Consider the following 14,720-nt stretch of genomic DNA (forward strand, 5'->3'; position numbering starts at 1 on the left):
TCTCCAGCTATGTTTTCTCTTTTGAGCCCTCCATCACCACCTCCGGAGCACCCTCACCCACCGCCCCCCCCCCCCCCCCCCCCCCCACCCGCCCGATCCATCCTTGACTGCTTCCTTTTCCTCATACATGCTCCCCCTTGACAACATTAGCTGAAGTCACAGGGTCAACTTCCACATGTACACTCTCCCACCAGCTTTCTTGACACTGCTTGTCTGACAACCAGTCTTCGATGAGCTGTAACATCCTCCAGCAAAACATTGGGAAGACCGTAAACATTGTCAAGCCCCCCCGCATCACAAACTCCACACCCCTCCTTGGCCAATGCGTCAGGCTGAAACAGACTGTTTGGAACCTTAGTGTACTGTTTTGACCCCTGAGCTAAGGTATTGACCTTATATCCTCAATCACAAAAGCAACCTGCTTCCATCTCTAACACTGGAGGAGGAAGTTGGAAAAGGGTAAATAAAGGTGGTGTACAAAGAAGGGCGAGAACACAACGGGAGGAGGAGAGAGGAGTAGTAAGGGAGAGGAAAGCAACGGTGCCTCAGTGAGGAGGAGGGAAGAGGAATAGGAATACCTCAGTATAGATTGGTTGGAAAAGTTCTCAGTGGTGGGCAAGTGGGGAAACAAAACTAACATAAATATAACCCTGGCTATATATCCTATTCACATATGGCTATGTATTATACACTGAAGTCAGCTGCAAATACCAATATGATAAATTTGCTGTGTTTAGGTCAAAATCACTAATTCTTTCAGCGTGGATGTCATCACATGATAAACAATCATGCTGGCTGGTGTCTGCTGTGACATCTGCTATTGTCAAGAAACACTTTTTAAAAAACATAATTGCTCTGTACCTTATATAAATAACAAAGGAACATTTTGATTGCAGTTCACAGTGAAACTCAATAAAGTTGTTCAAGAAGTATACACCCCCATTTCTCCCTCAGGCGTGACACCAACCACCGCCCCCGCCCCCCCCCCCCTCCCCTCCTTCCTCAACACTGCACTTTGGCTCCCTCCTCACACAGGACTCCTACCTTCACGGATTCCACTGCTGCACATGGAAGGAATGTCTAATATCAGAGTTCCTGCCAGTGTGCAGCAGCATTCACAACTGGAATAGCAACAAGTAGGGGGAATACTATACTGGCATTGATATTTCTCACATGTATGAGCAATGTGAATAGTTGCCATATACGGTGGAAGGGTGAACAGTGTTTAAAATGTTTTTTATTTATCTGACTGTTTTAGGTGTTTAGTTATTACAGGGTAAAATTGATCCTAAAATCCGAGTAGCTTTATTATTGTAATATTGGGTTTGTTTCAATGTCAGTGAATGTGCTGAAAACTTAAAATGGCAAGTTTAGGTAGACTGAAACTTCCTGGATTTTAAGAAGGTTAGGAAGGTATTTCATAATCTCAAAATTAGCATATTTCTTATAGCCTCTGTAATATTGTCTCAAAAGAAAAATACACTGCAATGTTCATATTGGCCCCGAATTTGTGGTCAGCAGCGAAGCAAAGGTATCCTGCGATCCCTGTGTCGAGAATTTGGGGTTTTCCATCCTTCAATTCAAATCAACGGAAGTTAGTGGGGATTCCCTTGTGCGAACTGCTGTGATATCAACAGGCTGTCGAAGCAGCCAATCAAAACGCAGAAATCTCAGTCAGCGAACAAAGGAGTGAGTAAAATTCTAACTTTTAAAAAATATTAGAAAGTGCTAAATAAATATTGGGGCTCTCACATGGGGAAAAGGCACACCTAAATTAAAGATGCACAAACTTTCACAAAAACATTAAAAAAACACCTTTTTGAAAACTTTTCATTTTATTTTTTTATTAAAATGGACACATTTCATGCTGTACAAAATTTAAACTATTTTTCCAGGCCCTTAACCTGTGTTTAGTATTAATAAAGCTGTTAAAACCCCAGTTACACCTAATCCCTTTGGGTCTAACTTTTAGTGAGGAATTTAACAGCATACTTACTGCGGAAAAGCCAACGTTTGTGTCAGTTTCAATGATTTATCTGATTACACAGATTGCCGGCTCTGTAGGGGAGCACAGCACATCCGGTTTCGGAGCAATCAATGACTCACTGCAACTTCAGGATTTCCGCATGCGCATGCGCCAAATCCCGAAGTTGTGGTCAGTTTCAGAGACGGAATGATGGCAAACGCTGCCAGTTCGCCATCAACCAGACCGCAAATTCCAGGCCATTGAGTATTCATGAACTTATTGTACAAACTACCTGCAACAGTACTTTGCATACAATCCTGCAGATTAAAATTTAGATTCATGAACATAGCGTTCTGATGCCCTGTAAGACAGTGTGCTGTTGCAAGCGTCATGCTAATTAAACTGAGTTACTACACTACAACGAACCAAAGAATTGCCAAAGCACGTTATTTCAAATGAAAACAACTTTTTAAAAAAATGAAAAAATGTAAAATGAAAAAAATCCAGTTGTATTGTTAGAAGTAACTAACAAACTTCTGTTTAAGATCAACTGAATTCCTTAAGGACTGTACTATTAAATGAAAGATTAAGTGCTAATGCAATCCTAGACCAGTATGATACTTCACTATGAAATGAGCAGAACCATCAGGGATCCACTTCATTTACTACATTGCTTCTTGCATTAAAATTCATTAACTACACTGATATGAATATGACTACTAACAGTTACATTTAGCCATGAGCACATTTAGCAACCGGCCCAGTCTCGGAAGCTTTTGCTCATGCACTATTTATATTTAATAGTGCTCACTTTTCCCCCCCCCATGCTCCATAATAAAAAAGCAAATTATTAGTTAAATAGAGAAAAATTACAAAATGCTGCAGTACAGACGGACCTGGGGGTCCTTGTGCATGAAACACAAAAAGTTAGTATGCAAGTAATCAGGAAGACAAATGGAATGTTGGCCTTTATTGCAAGGGAGCTAGAGTATAAAAGGCGAGAAGTCCTGCTGCAACTTTACAGGGTATTGGTAAGGCCACACCTAGAGTACTGCATACAGTTTTGGTCTCCTTATTTAAGGAGGGATATATTTGCATTGGAGGCAGTTCAGAGAAGGTTCACTAGGTTGATTCTTGAGATGAAGGGTTTGACTTATGAAGAAAGGTTGAGCAGGTTGGGCGTATACTCATTGGAGTTCGGAAGAATGAGAGGTGATCTTATTGAAACATATAAGATAATGAGGGGGCTTCGACATGGTAGATGCAGAGAGGATGTTTCCACTCATGGGGAAATCTCGAACTAGGGGGCATAGTCTCAGAATAAGGGGTCGCCCATTTAAAACTGAGATGAGGAAGAATTTCTTCTCTCAAAGGGTTGCAAATCTGTGGAATTCTCTGCCCCAGAGAGCTGTGGAGGCTTGGTCATTGAATATATTTAAGGCTGATGGACAGATTTTTTGAGCAATAAGGGAGTAAAGGGTTATGGGAGTGGGCAGGGAAGTGGAGCTGAGCCCATGATCAGATCAGCCATGATCTTATTGAACAGCGGAACAGGCTCAAGGGGCCAAATGGCTCACTTCTGCTCCTATTTCTTACATTCTTATGTTAAAACAATCAAATGAACTGAAAACTCCTTGTGCCAATCATCAGATTTCAGAATCCAACTTTAAAGTACAAATCTTCTTTAATAATGTTAAATATATTCTGTGCTCTCATATTATATCATGCACATTATATTTACTGCCTTATATCTTTGTTGTGTTCCAAATCAGGGCAGAGTTTGTCGCTATAGATGGCATATTCTTTGTGCCAAAGAGTGTCCTCTATAATCTGAACAGCATTATAGGATATAGGATTAAGGAGCTTTGGGACAACTGGCAAAAAGCAGACTTTTCACACTAATGAATTGCAAACATCCCCTTCAGTGACATGGAAAGGGTAAGGAACAAAGAGTCCTGGGTCCCTTTAAAAATGGAGCAATACAGTCTCAGTTCATTGTCTATATCCATCGAATAATTGTAACATTGCTTTTGTTCCATTTATTCCCATGCCCAATTGCAAATATATGGCCTATACTCCAAACTTATTCATCACAGTTAACATATGCACTCAAAACTGGCACTCCGTGACATTCTAACATGTGGTGAATGAAGGAAACATTTCAAATTTCATCAACATTTCTTAAATTATGAAACAGCAGGTTGAAAATCACATTTATATAAGTGTTCAAAATGCCATAGGGATACATATTTAGATGAAGACAAATCAACTGCAACTGGGTTGCAAAATCAAAACAAAATGAATCTACCTCCCTACTGCAAAAAAAACTGGTACATCGGTACAATGCATGGGAGGAAGGGGGAGGATAGAAGTCTATAAAATTATACTTGCTATAGTATATAATTAAGTCATTGCATTACAAACAGGAGACAGGAAGAAAATAGGGAATTACTCACTCAGTAAAATGTGTTACTATGACAACTGGATTAGTAGATAAGTGACCGAACTGCATTATTGCTAATTCAGATCTATTCAATCAATTTACAATTTTAGTGTGTGTATGTGTGCGCACATGCATTCCTTAAATGTAAAACTAAGAACATCAAAAGACAACTTACAGTCTAAATTTTAAGCTATTTTGCTATTTATATTGTTCATCAAAGCATTTATTGTGCTAAACATGAGTTTTTTTATTCAGACAGGTTAAATTAAAGATTCAAAGACAGATATAGTATTGGAAATCACTATCTACCAAGAAAACATTCAGATAAATTAATTTTCCTGGTACCAATGGATAAATCAAATCTATTTTACATGCTCTCTAATTTCTTCTGAGCTCGATATGGAATTCATATTTTTTTAGACTGATTTCAAGTGGTAAATATACAGCATCCTTACTAATAAAGGATGCACTTTTTCTCCTTTCTCTCTAGAAAGAGCAATCAGGCAGGGATGACACCACTAATTCATGCCATCAATAGGACCATTGACTATTAACACAAAGTCAGGCTCCCACTACCAAGAGCTTTGAGTAAGGTACAGAGAACTTACAATTCATATGCAGATACTGTGATGCAACAGCAAAATTCTTGGAATCAATACTGATTCAATACCTCCATACAACCAAGAACAATGGGAACAGCTTCACATATAAAGTGAAGTGAGCAGATTGGGCTGTTCTCCATATATTGGCCCAGAATTTCCTGCAACGACGAGGTCAGCAGCATGTGCTATAGATTTTGCCATTTTGTACAGATCTGTGTTGCTAACTTAGTCCAAAATTTTCTAGTTTTCTAACTAGAATATGCCACGGCAAAAGAGCAGTAAATTTGGAGAGACAAATCCAACGGCCAACGAATTGATCCCTCTGCTAATGGTGCAATTTCTGTGTCATGGGGGTAATATTCTGCAACTTGACTCAGTGATAACTTTTCTATTGAATTTAAATAATCATGATAATTTGAGATAGCATAGGAAATGGCTTCCAGATTTATTTTTAAATAAAAAAGTTCTGTTTCTGTAAAACAAATAAAAGTTACGTGGAAAAGGGGAATATTGTTAACATTTATAATGGAAAATTGAAGAAAATACATAGATCACTTAATCTGAACAAACTTTTTTTTTTAATGTCGTCATTACTTTATCCTGGGAATTGACTAAATTAGAAATCAACTATAGATGATATATTTAACAATTTCTAGGTGTCCTTTATAAAGATGTGTTGAATAACTACAACCCAAGTACTCCAATACTTGCTGGTTGGAATAAAATGGATAGTGACTTTGAGAACTTGTGTCATTCACACATGTATAATCAGAATAAAGCTGCCACACCTAGAGTACTGCATACAGTTTTGTTCTCCTTATTTAAGGAGTGACATATTTGCATTGGAGGCAGTTCAGAGAAGGTTCACGAGGTTGATTCCTGGAATGAAGGGGTTGTTTTGAGGAAAGGTTGAGCCTGCACTCATTGGAGTTTAGAGGAATGAGGTGATCTAATTGAAACATAAGATTCTGAGGGGGGTTGACTGGGAGGATGTTTCCCCTCATGGGGGAATCTAGAACTAGGGGATTATAATTTAAAATAAGGGATCACCCATTTAAGACAGAGATGAGAAGGAATTTCTTCTCTGAGGGTTGTGAATCATGGGAATTCTCTACCCCAGAGAGCTGTGGAGGCTGAGTCATTGAATATATTCAAGGCTGAGATAGACAGATTCTTGAACCATAGGGGAGTCAAGGGTTATGGAGAACAGACAGGAAAGTGGAGTTGAGGCCAAGATCAGATCAACCATGATCTGACTGAATGGCGGAGCAGGCCCGAGGGGCTAAATGGCCTACTCCTGCTCCTATTTCTTATGTTCTTATAATTTATTTGTCGATGTCATCATCATCATCATAGGCAGTCCCTCGAATGAGGATGACTTGCTTCCATATGTTCACAGATGTTTCAATGAAGGACCCAATGTTCCAGTCGATGTATATCATCTATAGCTACACCAAATTGGTTAAATGCTAATAGCAATATAATTATTTATAACTATTTAATACGAATGTTGCGCACGGTGATGAAAAGTACTCATTGGCAAGTGTTTGTATCTTTTCTGCATTAAACAATTGCCGTACAAGTGACCCATTTATGAAAAAAAGATAGAGGATATAAAACTGTTAATTAGGCTTGATTGGTGTCTGTAAGGAGATTGTGCTTATTATAGAAACTAACTGCAGGACATTTACAGTAATTGTGATCATATTAAGGCCTCATTTGATAAGACATGGGAAATATTCTGTTACCCTAATGCTCATGATTATGATGCCAAATTATTCTCATTTTTCTTCCCATGAACTACAAGCTTACATTAATAACAATGTCCAATTATGTAAAAAAGTTAGAACTGATTTAGAGCAAATTACTGGAAGGAATTCAAAGCTGGAAAGATATAAAAAGCAGGGTTTAAATGTGGGTCTATGAAGATCAGAGCTATCACAGAACGAATGACTGGTGTCAATAAGAGGCCAAGAGGAGGATTTGTGGATCAAGGTGTAGAGAGTTGCATGCAAAGACAAGTTAACCTTGAGTGCCGATGCAACACATGGATTTCTGGCCCTAACTTGGTCTCAACTTGTATCGCCTGATTTTGCTTTTTCTACCAAAATACATAATACACCTTAAAACTAAACAAAGTTATTTTGGAACTATAAAAAGAGCACAGATGCATCCAGAAAATGAACCAGTATAACAAAACCAATTCTTGTTCACCCTTACTTTAGTTGCTGGTTGGGCAGGTTTGATAAACAATACAAGTATTCACAAACCTTTTACACCTATCCGATTTTCCTCTCATTTTAAACATCTTTGTTATTAAATTAATAAAATGTTAGTGGACATGGGCATTTACTGGACTTGTGATCTATCGAAAGGTTTGTTTGAACCCATAATTGGTCAGAGATCCACATTCTGTTAGCTATTGGTCAAAATATTTCAACAACTGACCCCCCACAATTGAATTCCTCCATGCCACATGTAAATACATCGATTTCAAAAGAGAGGGAAGGCAGATGACCAGGCTGACCTTCATGTGCCTGACTGTCTGCTGCACTATGCATGACGACTGGACTACAGTATCCATTATACACCACAATTAAATCCAAATAAAGGCCTAATTTGTTCGCCAAGAACTGTTATCCTGGTCCAAGTATTTTTTTCCTGATACTTTAGGTGAGACTTTTCATTCAGATCGATTTGATTTTAGCTTGTTCAATATTTATCAGCAGACTATACATGAAAAAAAATTAAAGGTGAATTTTGGTTTCAAAATACACCATATCATGGCTGGTATCCTGAGCAGGGAAACTTTTGCCACGTTTCTGAGATAAAGCACTGAAGCATAACATTTCTTCAGGGAGTTTCAGCTCCCAGCACCTCCAATGCGCCACTAAAATCACTGAATCGTAAGACTAAGCACCATCCCTCAGGATCAGTGTGAAGATGGTGGTTCCAATTAGGAGGTTAGCCAGTATGTCCGTGTAATTTTTTAAACACACAAGGATTAAACTGTTGTAGGATCTTATGCTGGAGCACTCATTTATATCGAACCTCATCAGCTCTCTCATATACAATGACCTACTTTGAAGGTGCAAAGCATGATCTGACGAGCAGTATTAAATAGTGAAGTCTGCATTTTTGGTGTTTGCTTGAGGGAGGAATGTTTGCCTGGACATGGAGAACTATTGGAAAAGACAGACATCATCTCCGTTTGCACCTCAACAATGCAACACTCCCTCACCACTGCACTGGAATGTCAGTCTAAATTTATGTGCTCAACTTTTGGAGCGAAGCTTGAATCTTCTGATTCATCGAGTGCTATCAACTAAGCCAAGCTGACACGTGAAGCATGGTTTTCGCACAAAATAATATTCACTACATAAATTCACCCTAATTATAAAGTGCATTAAGGACAAAAATGTTGTTTATGGTTTAGACTAAAATTTATCACTATTTTCCTCTGTAATCTGATTACTCTTACCTCCAAATGTTCATCTTCCAAGAGTTTTATAACTAACCATCTTATGTCTCGGACTGCCTGTTCATTGTCCAAAAGAATAAAGAGATTGTAGAAAACCATGGTCTGGAGGTAGGTCAGAACAGTGTATTTCGCATGCCAAGAACTGCTCTCTGCTGTCTGTGCAAATAAAAGCAATTCATATTATAATCTATAATATAGGTTTTTGAAGGTTAAATATGCAGCCAAGTGCAAGAGTAAATTACATTCACCATATTCCCAGTGCAATAGTTCCCAAATGTCCTACAATTTGATATTTTACACATAATCAGTACATTTCATAGTAAACCGAGAGCTACCAACTTTGACCTTCTCAAAGCTCTGCAGCTCTGCCAAATCCAATCACAATTGATGGTGGGCAATTAAGTAACTAACGGGAGAGGAGGCTTCAAGAACATCCTCAATGACGACGAAGCTAGACGAAGTTTTGAAATCCTTTCTAATATAGGGTACCCAAAACGGATCACGATATTCGAACTGCAGCCGAACCAATGACTTACATAGGTTTTGAATGACCTCGTTCTACTCTGTCCATAAAATCTAGGATCAATGTTCCCTCTACTTTTCTGTGCATACATGGTTTTTCAATTTAAAAGCTAATGTGTCGGCTGCGTGGGGTCTCTCGAGCTCTGCACAGCTTAAAGGGAACATTGTCTAGGATTCCAGAAACTTTTTCCCCAAAGCATTATCTAATTGCCCTCCTACTTTTAAGAATTTGAATTTTTGAACTCTTAAGTCTTTACTCTTCAACTCCTTTTAAAGATTACGGACTGGATTTTCCGGTCCTTTGCACTCTGGGTTTCGGCCGAGTGGTGTGAAAGACAGTGGTGACGTCTCCAGTGCCCTGTAGCGATCCTGCGCTCGGGTTTTGCGGTGGTGCTGAGCAGCACCGCCCGGAAGAGCTGCGCTGGGTGTGCAACGCCCCTGGTTGAGACACCGGCGCGAGTTTTGAGTCTTGCCCGACCAGTCTGCCCGGAAGTGCGTCCGCAATGACCGCCTGGGAAATCAGAGCAGTCCAATGACCCCAGTGGCGTAGAGGTAGGTAATGGACTCCAAAACTAAGTGCGATTGTTTATTCTTTTAATTTTTTGTGTGATTTGTGTTGCAGTGGTGTGAGCAATGTCTTGGGAATTTTTTGTGGTTTCCCCTCCCCTCCCCCCACACCACGCCTCTCGGAGCGCTCCCTGGCTGTTAGCTCGGGAGTTTCCCATCCTAGCGGCGAGAGAGGTGTATAACACCTCCCTTAGCGCTGCGCCCCCTGACGCAGGGCTCAGATGCTCAAACTAAACAACTAAGACGCAAACTATTCCTGGCTGTTAACTTTCCCGCCCTACCTCCATTATCGCCCCGAAAACATAAAAGCCTAAAAGTCCAGCCCTTACTATTAAATATATATTTCCTCTCATTCTTCAACCTTCTACTTCTCATAATTTAGTGCAGAAAAATGGGAGGTTCAAATTAATGAGTACACTTTTTTGATCCCAAATGCAGTCACTGTTTCTGCAATGATGACAAAATATTCAGAGGGAAGAGAGAGGAGCAGCAGCAGTAGAAATCAAAGATGTAATTACAGTACTGCAATATACAATGAGGGAATGGTGCAAAAGCTGAATCTATTTGATTATTAAGGAATAAGGCGGCAACTATTACTGCTTGAAGTATGTTACAAACAACTGAACCATGAAAAGGAGACCGAGGAAGAAATAAATCAACAAATAGAGACAAATATCACAGGACCAAAATTAATTATTTTAATTAATAAATAGGGATAAAAGTTATACAAATGAAGAAGAACAAAGGGCTTCTATGATGTGTCCAGAACTGCTTTCTAGCTTAGTAAGTTTTTAATTCATCAATGTAGGAGGCAGTGCTGGATCTAGTTTGAATAAATGAAGTGGACAAGGAGGTAATTGAAGGGTGGGGGAACATCTAGGAAACAGCAACCACAGAACAATTAGGTTCAGTATAAAAATTCAGGAGAGAACACAAAAGATAAATGAAAGAATTTGAACCTAAAAAAAAAGGTGGATTAGGAGCGTGGGGCAGTTAAAGTGTTAAAAATTAGAATCCCAACCGGAACCTTGCCTCCAACCTGACTACTTCTGGTTTTAGTGGACACAGGTCGTAAGCCGAAAAGTGGGCAGGCAGCCAACCCGATGCCAGGAGGCGGGACATCAATTTAAATATTATAAGGAGGCTGGAAACCTCTTCTTCAACCTCCATTTCGTGTTTAATTGTAGCTGGTCGGGTTTTACACACCTCGCAAAACCTGGCAGTTACAGCAAGGCTGATGCATCCAGGAGGCAAGTGCCTTTACACTTGCCTCCTGGATCCAGGGTCCCTGCCTATCCCACCTGTCGCAATAGAAGACACCTTCACAAGGCCTCCATTTGCATCCACATCCTCCCCCCGCTCTTCCCTCTCCTCATCCCCCGCACAATGTTCCTGAGGTTGGCCCCGATGTTCTCTCCCCATCCCCACGTGATGTTCTTGAGGTTGGCCCCGATGTTCTCTTCCTCCCCCCTCCGCCCCTTCCCCACACCCTGCCCCAACCGATCCTTCGGCCTCGATCTTCTCTCCCTGCCCCCCCGATGCTCCAGTCCTGATCTTCCCTCCCCCCACCCCAATCCTACGGAAGCCGACCACAATCTTCTTTAACCACTCCACCCCCCCCCACCCAAACCGAAGGCTGACCCCAGCCCCTAATCCACCTTTTCATTACAATTAAGTCTAAAGAGGCTCGACTGGAAAAAGCCAGCTTCAACAAGATTTTAAAAAGCAGCCCAGATAAATTATTTTTAAAAACTGATTTTTAAAAACTAAGACAGTGGACAAACAATGGAAAATGTTCAATTAGGAGATATTTAGTTACAAACTAGATACTTTATCACAGGAAGTAAAGGGCGTGAAGCAGAAGTTGGATAAGCAAAGAAATTCAAATTAAAGCGAGATTTAAAAACGGCAATGACAAATCTAGGGTTAATAACATCAAATCAAGTGATGTTTGAAAATAGAGGGGAGCAATAAATGATTAACAAAATTAAGAGGGTATACAAAAAAGGAGGTAATAAAGGAAAATAAAAAAGGGTTTATACATTTTTAAAGTATCAGGATTGTTAAAGAAAAATATGGCCAATTAGAGGTGAAAAAGGAAATCCTAGAGGGTGAAGGAATGACGGAGATACTAAATGTGTACTTTACATCAGTTTTCAAAGAAGATTGTGGCAGTTTGAACTAAAGTGTACAAGAGAGAGAGACGGACAATTAAACTGAATGGGCTGGGTTTTCGGCTTTTTGTGATTTCGCCCATTTCCGGGCGCAAATCACGGCGGAAACAAACATTTAGCGCCGGGTTAGCATTAGCGCCAGAGAGTGCAACTTTCGCCGAATGAAAGTTCACGAGGAGTGTTAACGCTAACTCCAGCGTTGCAGCACACACTTTGTGCGCCGGAGCCGGTGCTTAAAAAAAAAAAATTGGCCGTTCTGCGCATGTGCAAATTAAAAAAAAAAAATTTCCTCCTGCACTTCTGGTCTGCTCTCCAGTCGCAATCGCTAATGCAGGGTGCGGCCACTCGCATGTGCAGTACAACCAGGGCTGAATTAGCCATTTTACATTTGGATTTTGATGATGGAGGATGATGATTCAAGACAGCAGCCAGGCGATTCAGCCAAGAGACTAATGAAGCTCTAGTGGGGGCTGTGGAGAGAAGATGGCAGGAGTTGCATCGTAGGGGTGGATCTAGACCACTGCCAACCATATTTAAGAGGATTTGGAGGAAAATCGCTGAGGAGGTCTTTGCCTTAGACACTGGCGAGGACAGGCACAGTGCAGAAAAAAATGTAATGGTCTGACAAGGGTCAGCAGTCAGCTCCTTGATGTCTTCGGTAGGATCCCGGCCAGCATTGACAGTCTGAAAGCGACCATTACAGAGGTCTGGTCGCAGATTGTCAGTGTGAGCCACGATACCCGTGAGGCCATCAATGCCCACGCGACGCTGGTGGCCTCTAGTCGTGGCAGTGGAGTCTCGGAGATTGCTGTTGCGCAAAAACTTGCAGAATATGGTGCATCACAAGCTCTGCTTCAGCTTGGGCAGGTGATGCAGTCCATGCATGCTGCCATACTCTCCCGTTCCCCACTGCCACACCCAAACCACCTGTGACTGGTGACGCCGATGAAGAAGCTAGCCAGTCAGAAGCCAGGCCTTCCATGCCAGAGCTGGTCCAGTGCATCCCCAGACATCGTCCCTCCTCCCAACACAGCAGGGTTCTGCCAGCTTTGCTGCCGCCATCTTAGTGCCACTTGCGTTAGGATCAGTAAGCAAGGGAGGGCAGCAAGTGGGAAAAAAATAGTGGGGCAGGATTGCAGCATTATGTTGTTGATGCTGGATGCATCGTATGTTTTTTTTTTGTATGTTAAAGTTTCACGTTCAAGTTTCACACTGGATTATGTTGTCAATGTTGTTGAATGATCACACTGCTGAATGCAGCTTATTTTAAGTCTCACAACAAAGGTTGAAGTTTACAATGTTACAATGTTTAATAAAGGTCACAAAGTTACAATGTTTAATACATTTTTTTGTTCACCTTAACCATTCTTGTGTAGTGTCTCATTTGCAGAATAAGATGGGAAATAGTCAACATGGTGGGATAGACTGGCCAGGCAACGCTCAAACCTGCCATTCACTCTTCAAGCAAAGCGTTCAGTTATGGGCTGCTGACGCAAGGCTTTTGCAGCGGTGAAAGCTCCACGAGGCCTCCCCTGTGGTGGTGGTGGCATGGGTTCCTCATCTTCCTGCTCCCTCCGCCGCACCCCAGAGGTGGTTCTGCAATCCCCATTGGCAATTCCTGTCCCCTCATGATGGTCAAGTTGTGTAGCATGCAGCACACCACAATAAACTCAGAGACCTGCTGAGGGAAATATTGTAGGCAGCCTCCAGAGTGATTCAGGCATCGGAAGCACTGCTTGAGCACTCCAATTTTCTGTTCGACGATGTTGCGTGTGGCTGTATGGCTCTCATTATTGCGATGCTCGGCTTCTGTCTGAGGGTTCCGGAGGGGGGTCATGAGCCAGGTGGCGAGGCTGTAAACGTTGTCCCCGAGCATCCAGCTCTGGCCTTGTGGTTGATGCTGGAACATGCATGAGACACTGCTCTCACGCAAGATGAAAGCATCGTGGATGCTCCCTGGATATTGGGCATTGACTGCCACGATGTGCTGAGTATGGTAGAAAACGATCTGTACTTTCATGGAATGGAATCCCTTTCGGTTTCAGAAAACCTCTGGATTCTGTAAAGGTGCTCGCAGGGTGATACGCATACAGTCAAGGGCACCCTGAATCTTGGGGAAGCCAACAAATTGTCCAAAACCTACAGCCCTCTCATTTTGGGTCTCCCTGGTCATTGGGAAGGTTGTGGCATCCATTTTGCGTGCATACAGTGCATTAGTCACCTGGTGAATGCCGCAATGTGTAGCGTGCTGCAAGATGGGAGCATATATCCCCCACTGATGCCTGAAAGGAGCCAGAGACATAGAAGGAAAGTCACTTTCACCTCGATGGGCAATGCAGTCCTGTTGCTATTGATAGGCTGTAGGTCTGCCTGTAGGAAGCTGGCATATCTCTGCGACCACCTCTTTTCGGAAGCGCAGCTTTCTAATACACAGTGCCTCAGAGAGCTGGAGGTATGAGCGATGTTCCCTGTAAAATCGTGGGGGATAAGGCGTCCTCCCCATATGTCTGTGACCTCTTCGATTACGTTGCAAATGATCAACAATACGCCTTCTTCCAGCTCGAAGCCATATGAATATAGCAGCCAGGATACTGTCTCCCGAAATAGCATGGCCCCCATATCTTTTAAAATGTCCTTAAAAACAAACTAGAAACTCACAAACTTCACAATCAAAGTATGCAGTAACGCAGCCTTCTTCTCCCAATCCTTTTAACCACAACACCAACTTTCTCCTCCATTTTCAACATGGCGCTGTTAGCGCCCGGGGTCCGACTGCTTTTTCTTGGCGGGTTCTCGGGCGGAAGCTAAATTTGACGATATGCTCGAAAGTTCCGCCCGGGGTGGTAGCGCAGCGATGCACGATGGTTTAAGTCAGCAAAACGGTCAAAAAAAAACGGCGGGGCACTAAGATTTAGCACCGCCGCAAACCCATTGCCGAAAGTTCCACCTGCCCCCTCAAAAAATC

The 14,720-nt window shown here is 41.7% G+C and overlaps 1 protein-coding gene across 3 annotated transcripts in view; it reads right to left on the minus strand.

The window, feature by feature from the left end:
- Positions 1-14,720, minus strand: part of psme4b (proteasome activator subunit 4b) — a 229,381-nt gene that overhangs the window by 17,566 nt on the left and 197,095 nt on the right. For all 3 annotated transcript variants that reach the window (XM_070889545.1, XM_070889544.1, XM_070889547.1), the window contains one exon: positions 8,493-8,648. In XM_070889545.1, the coding sequence (XP_070745646.1) occupies positions 8,493-8,648 (156 nt within the window). The remainder of the gene's footprint in view (positions 1-8,492; positions 8,649-14,720) is intronic.

The sequence above is a fragment of the Pristiophorus japonicus genome, chromosome 9 (genome assembly GCF_044704955.1).
Source record: "Pristiophorus japonicus isolate sPriJap1 chromosome 9, sPriJap1.hap1, whole genome shotgun sequence".
Classification (NCBI taxonomy): Eukaryota; Metazoa; Chordata; class Chondrichthyes; family Pristiophoridae; genus Pristiophorus; species Pristiophorus japonicus.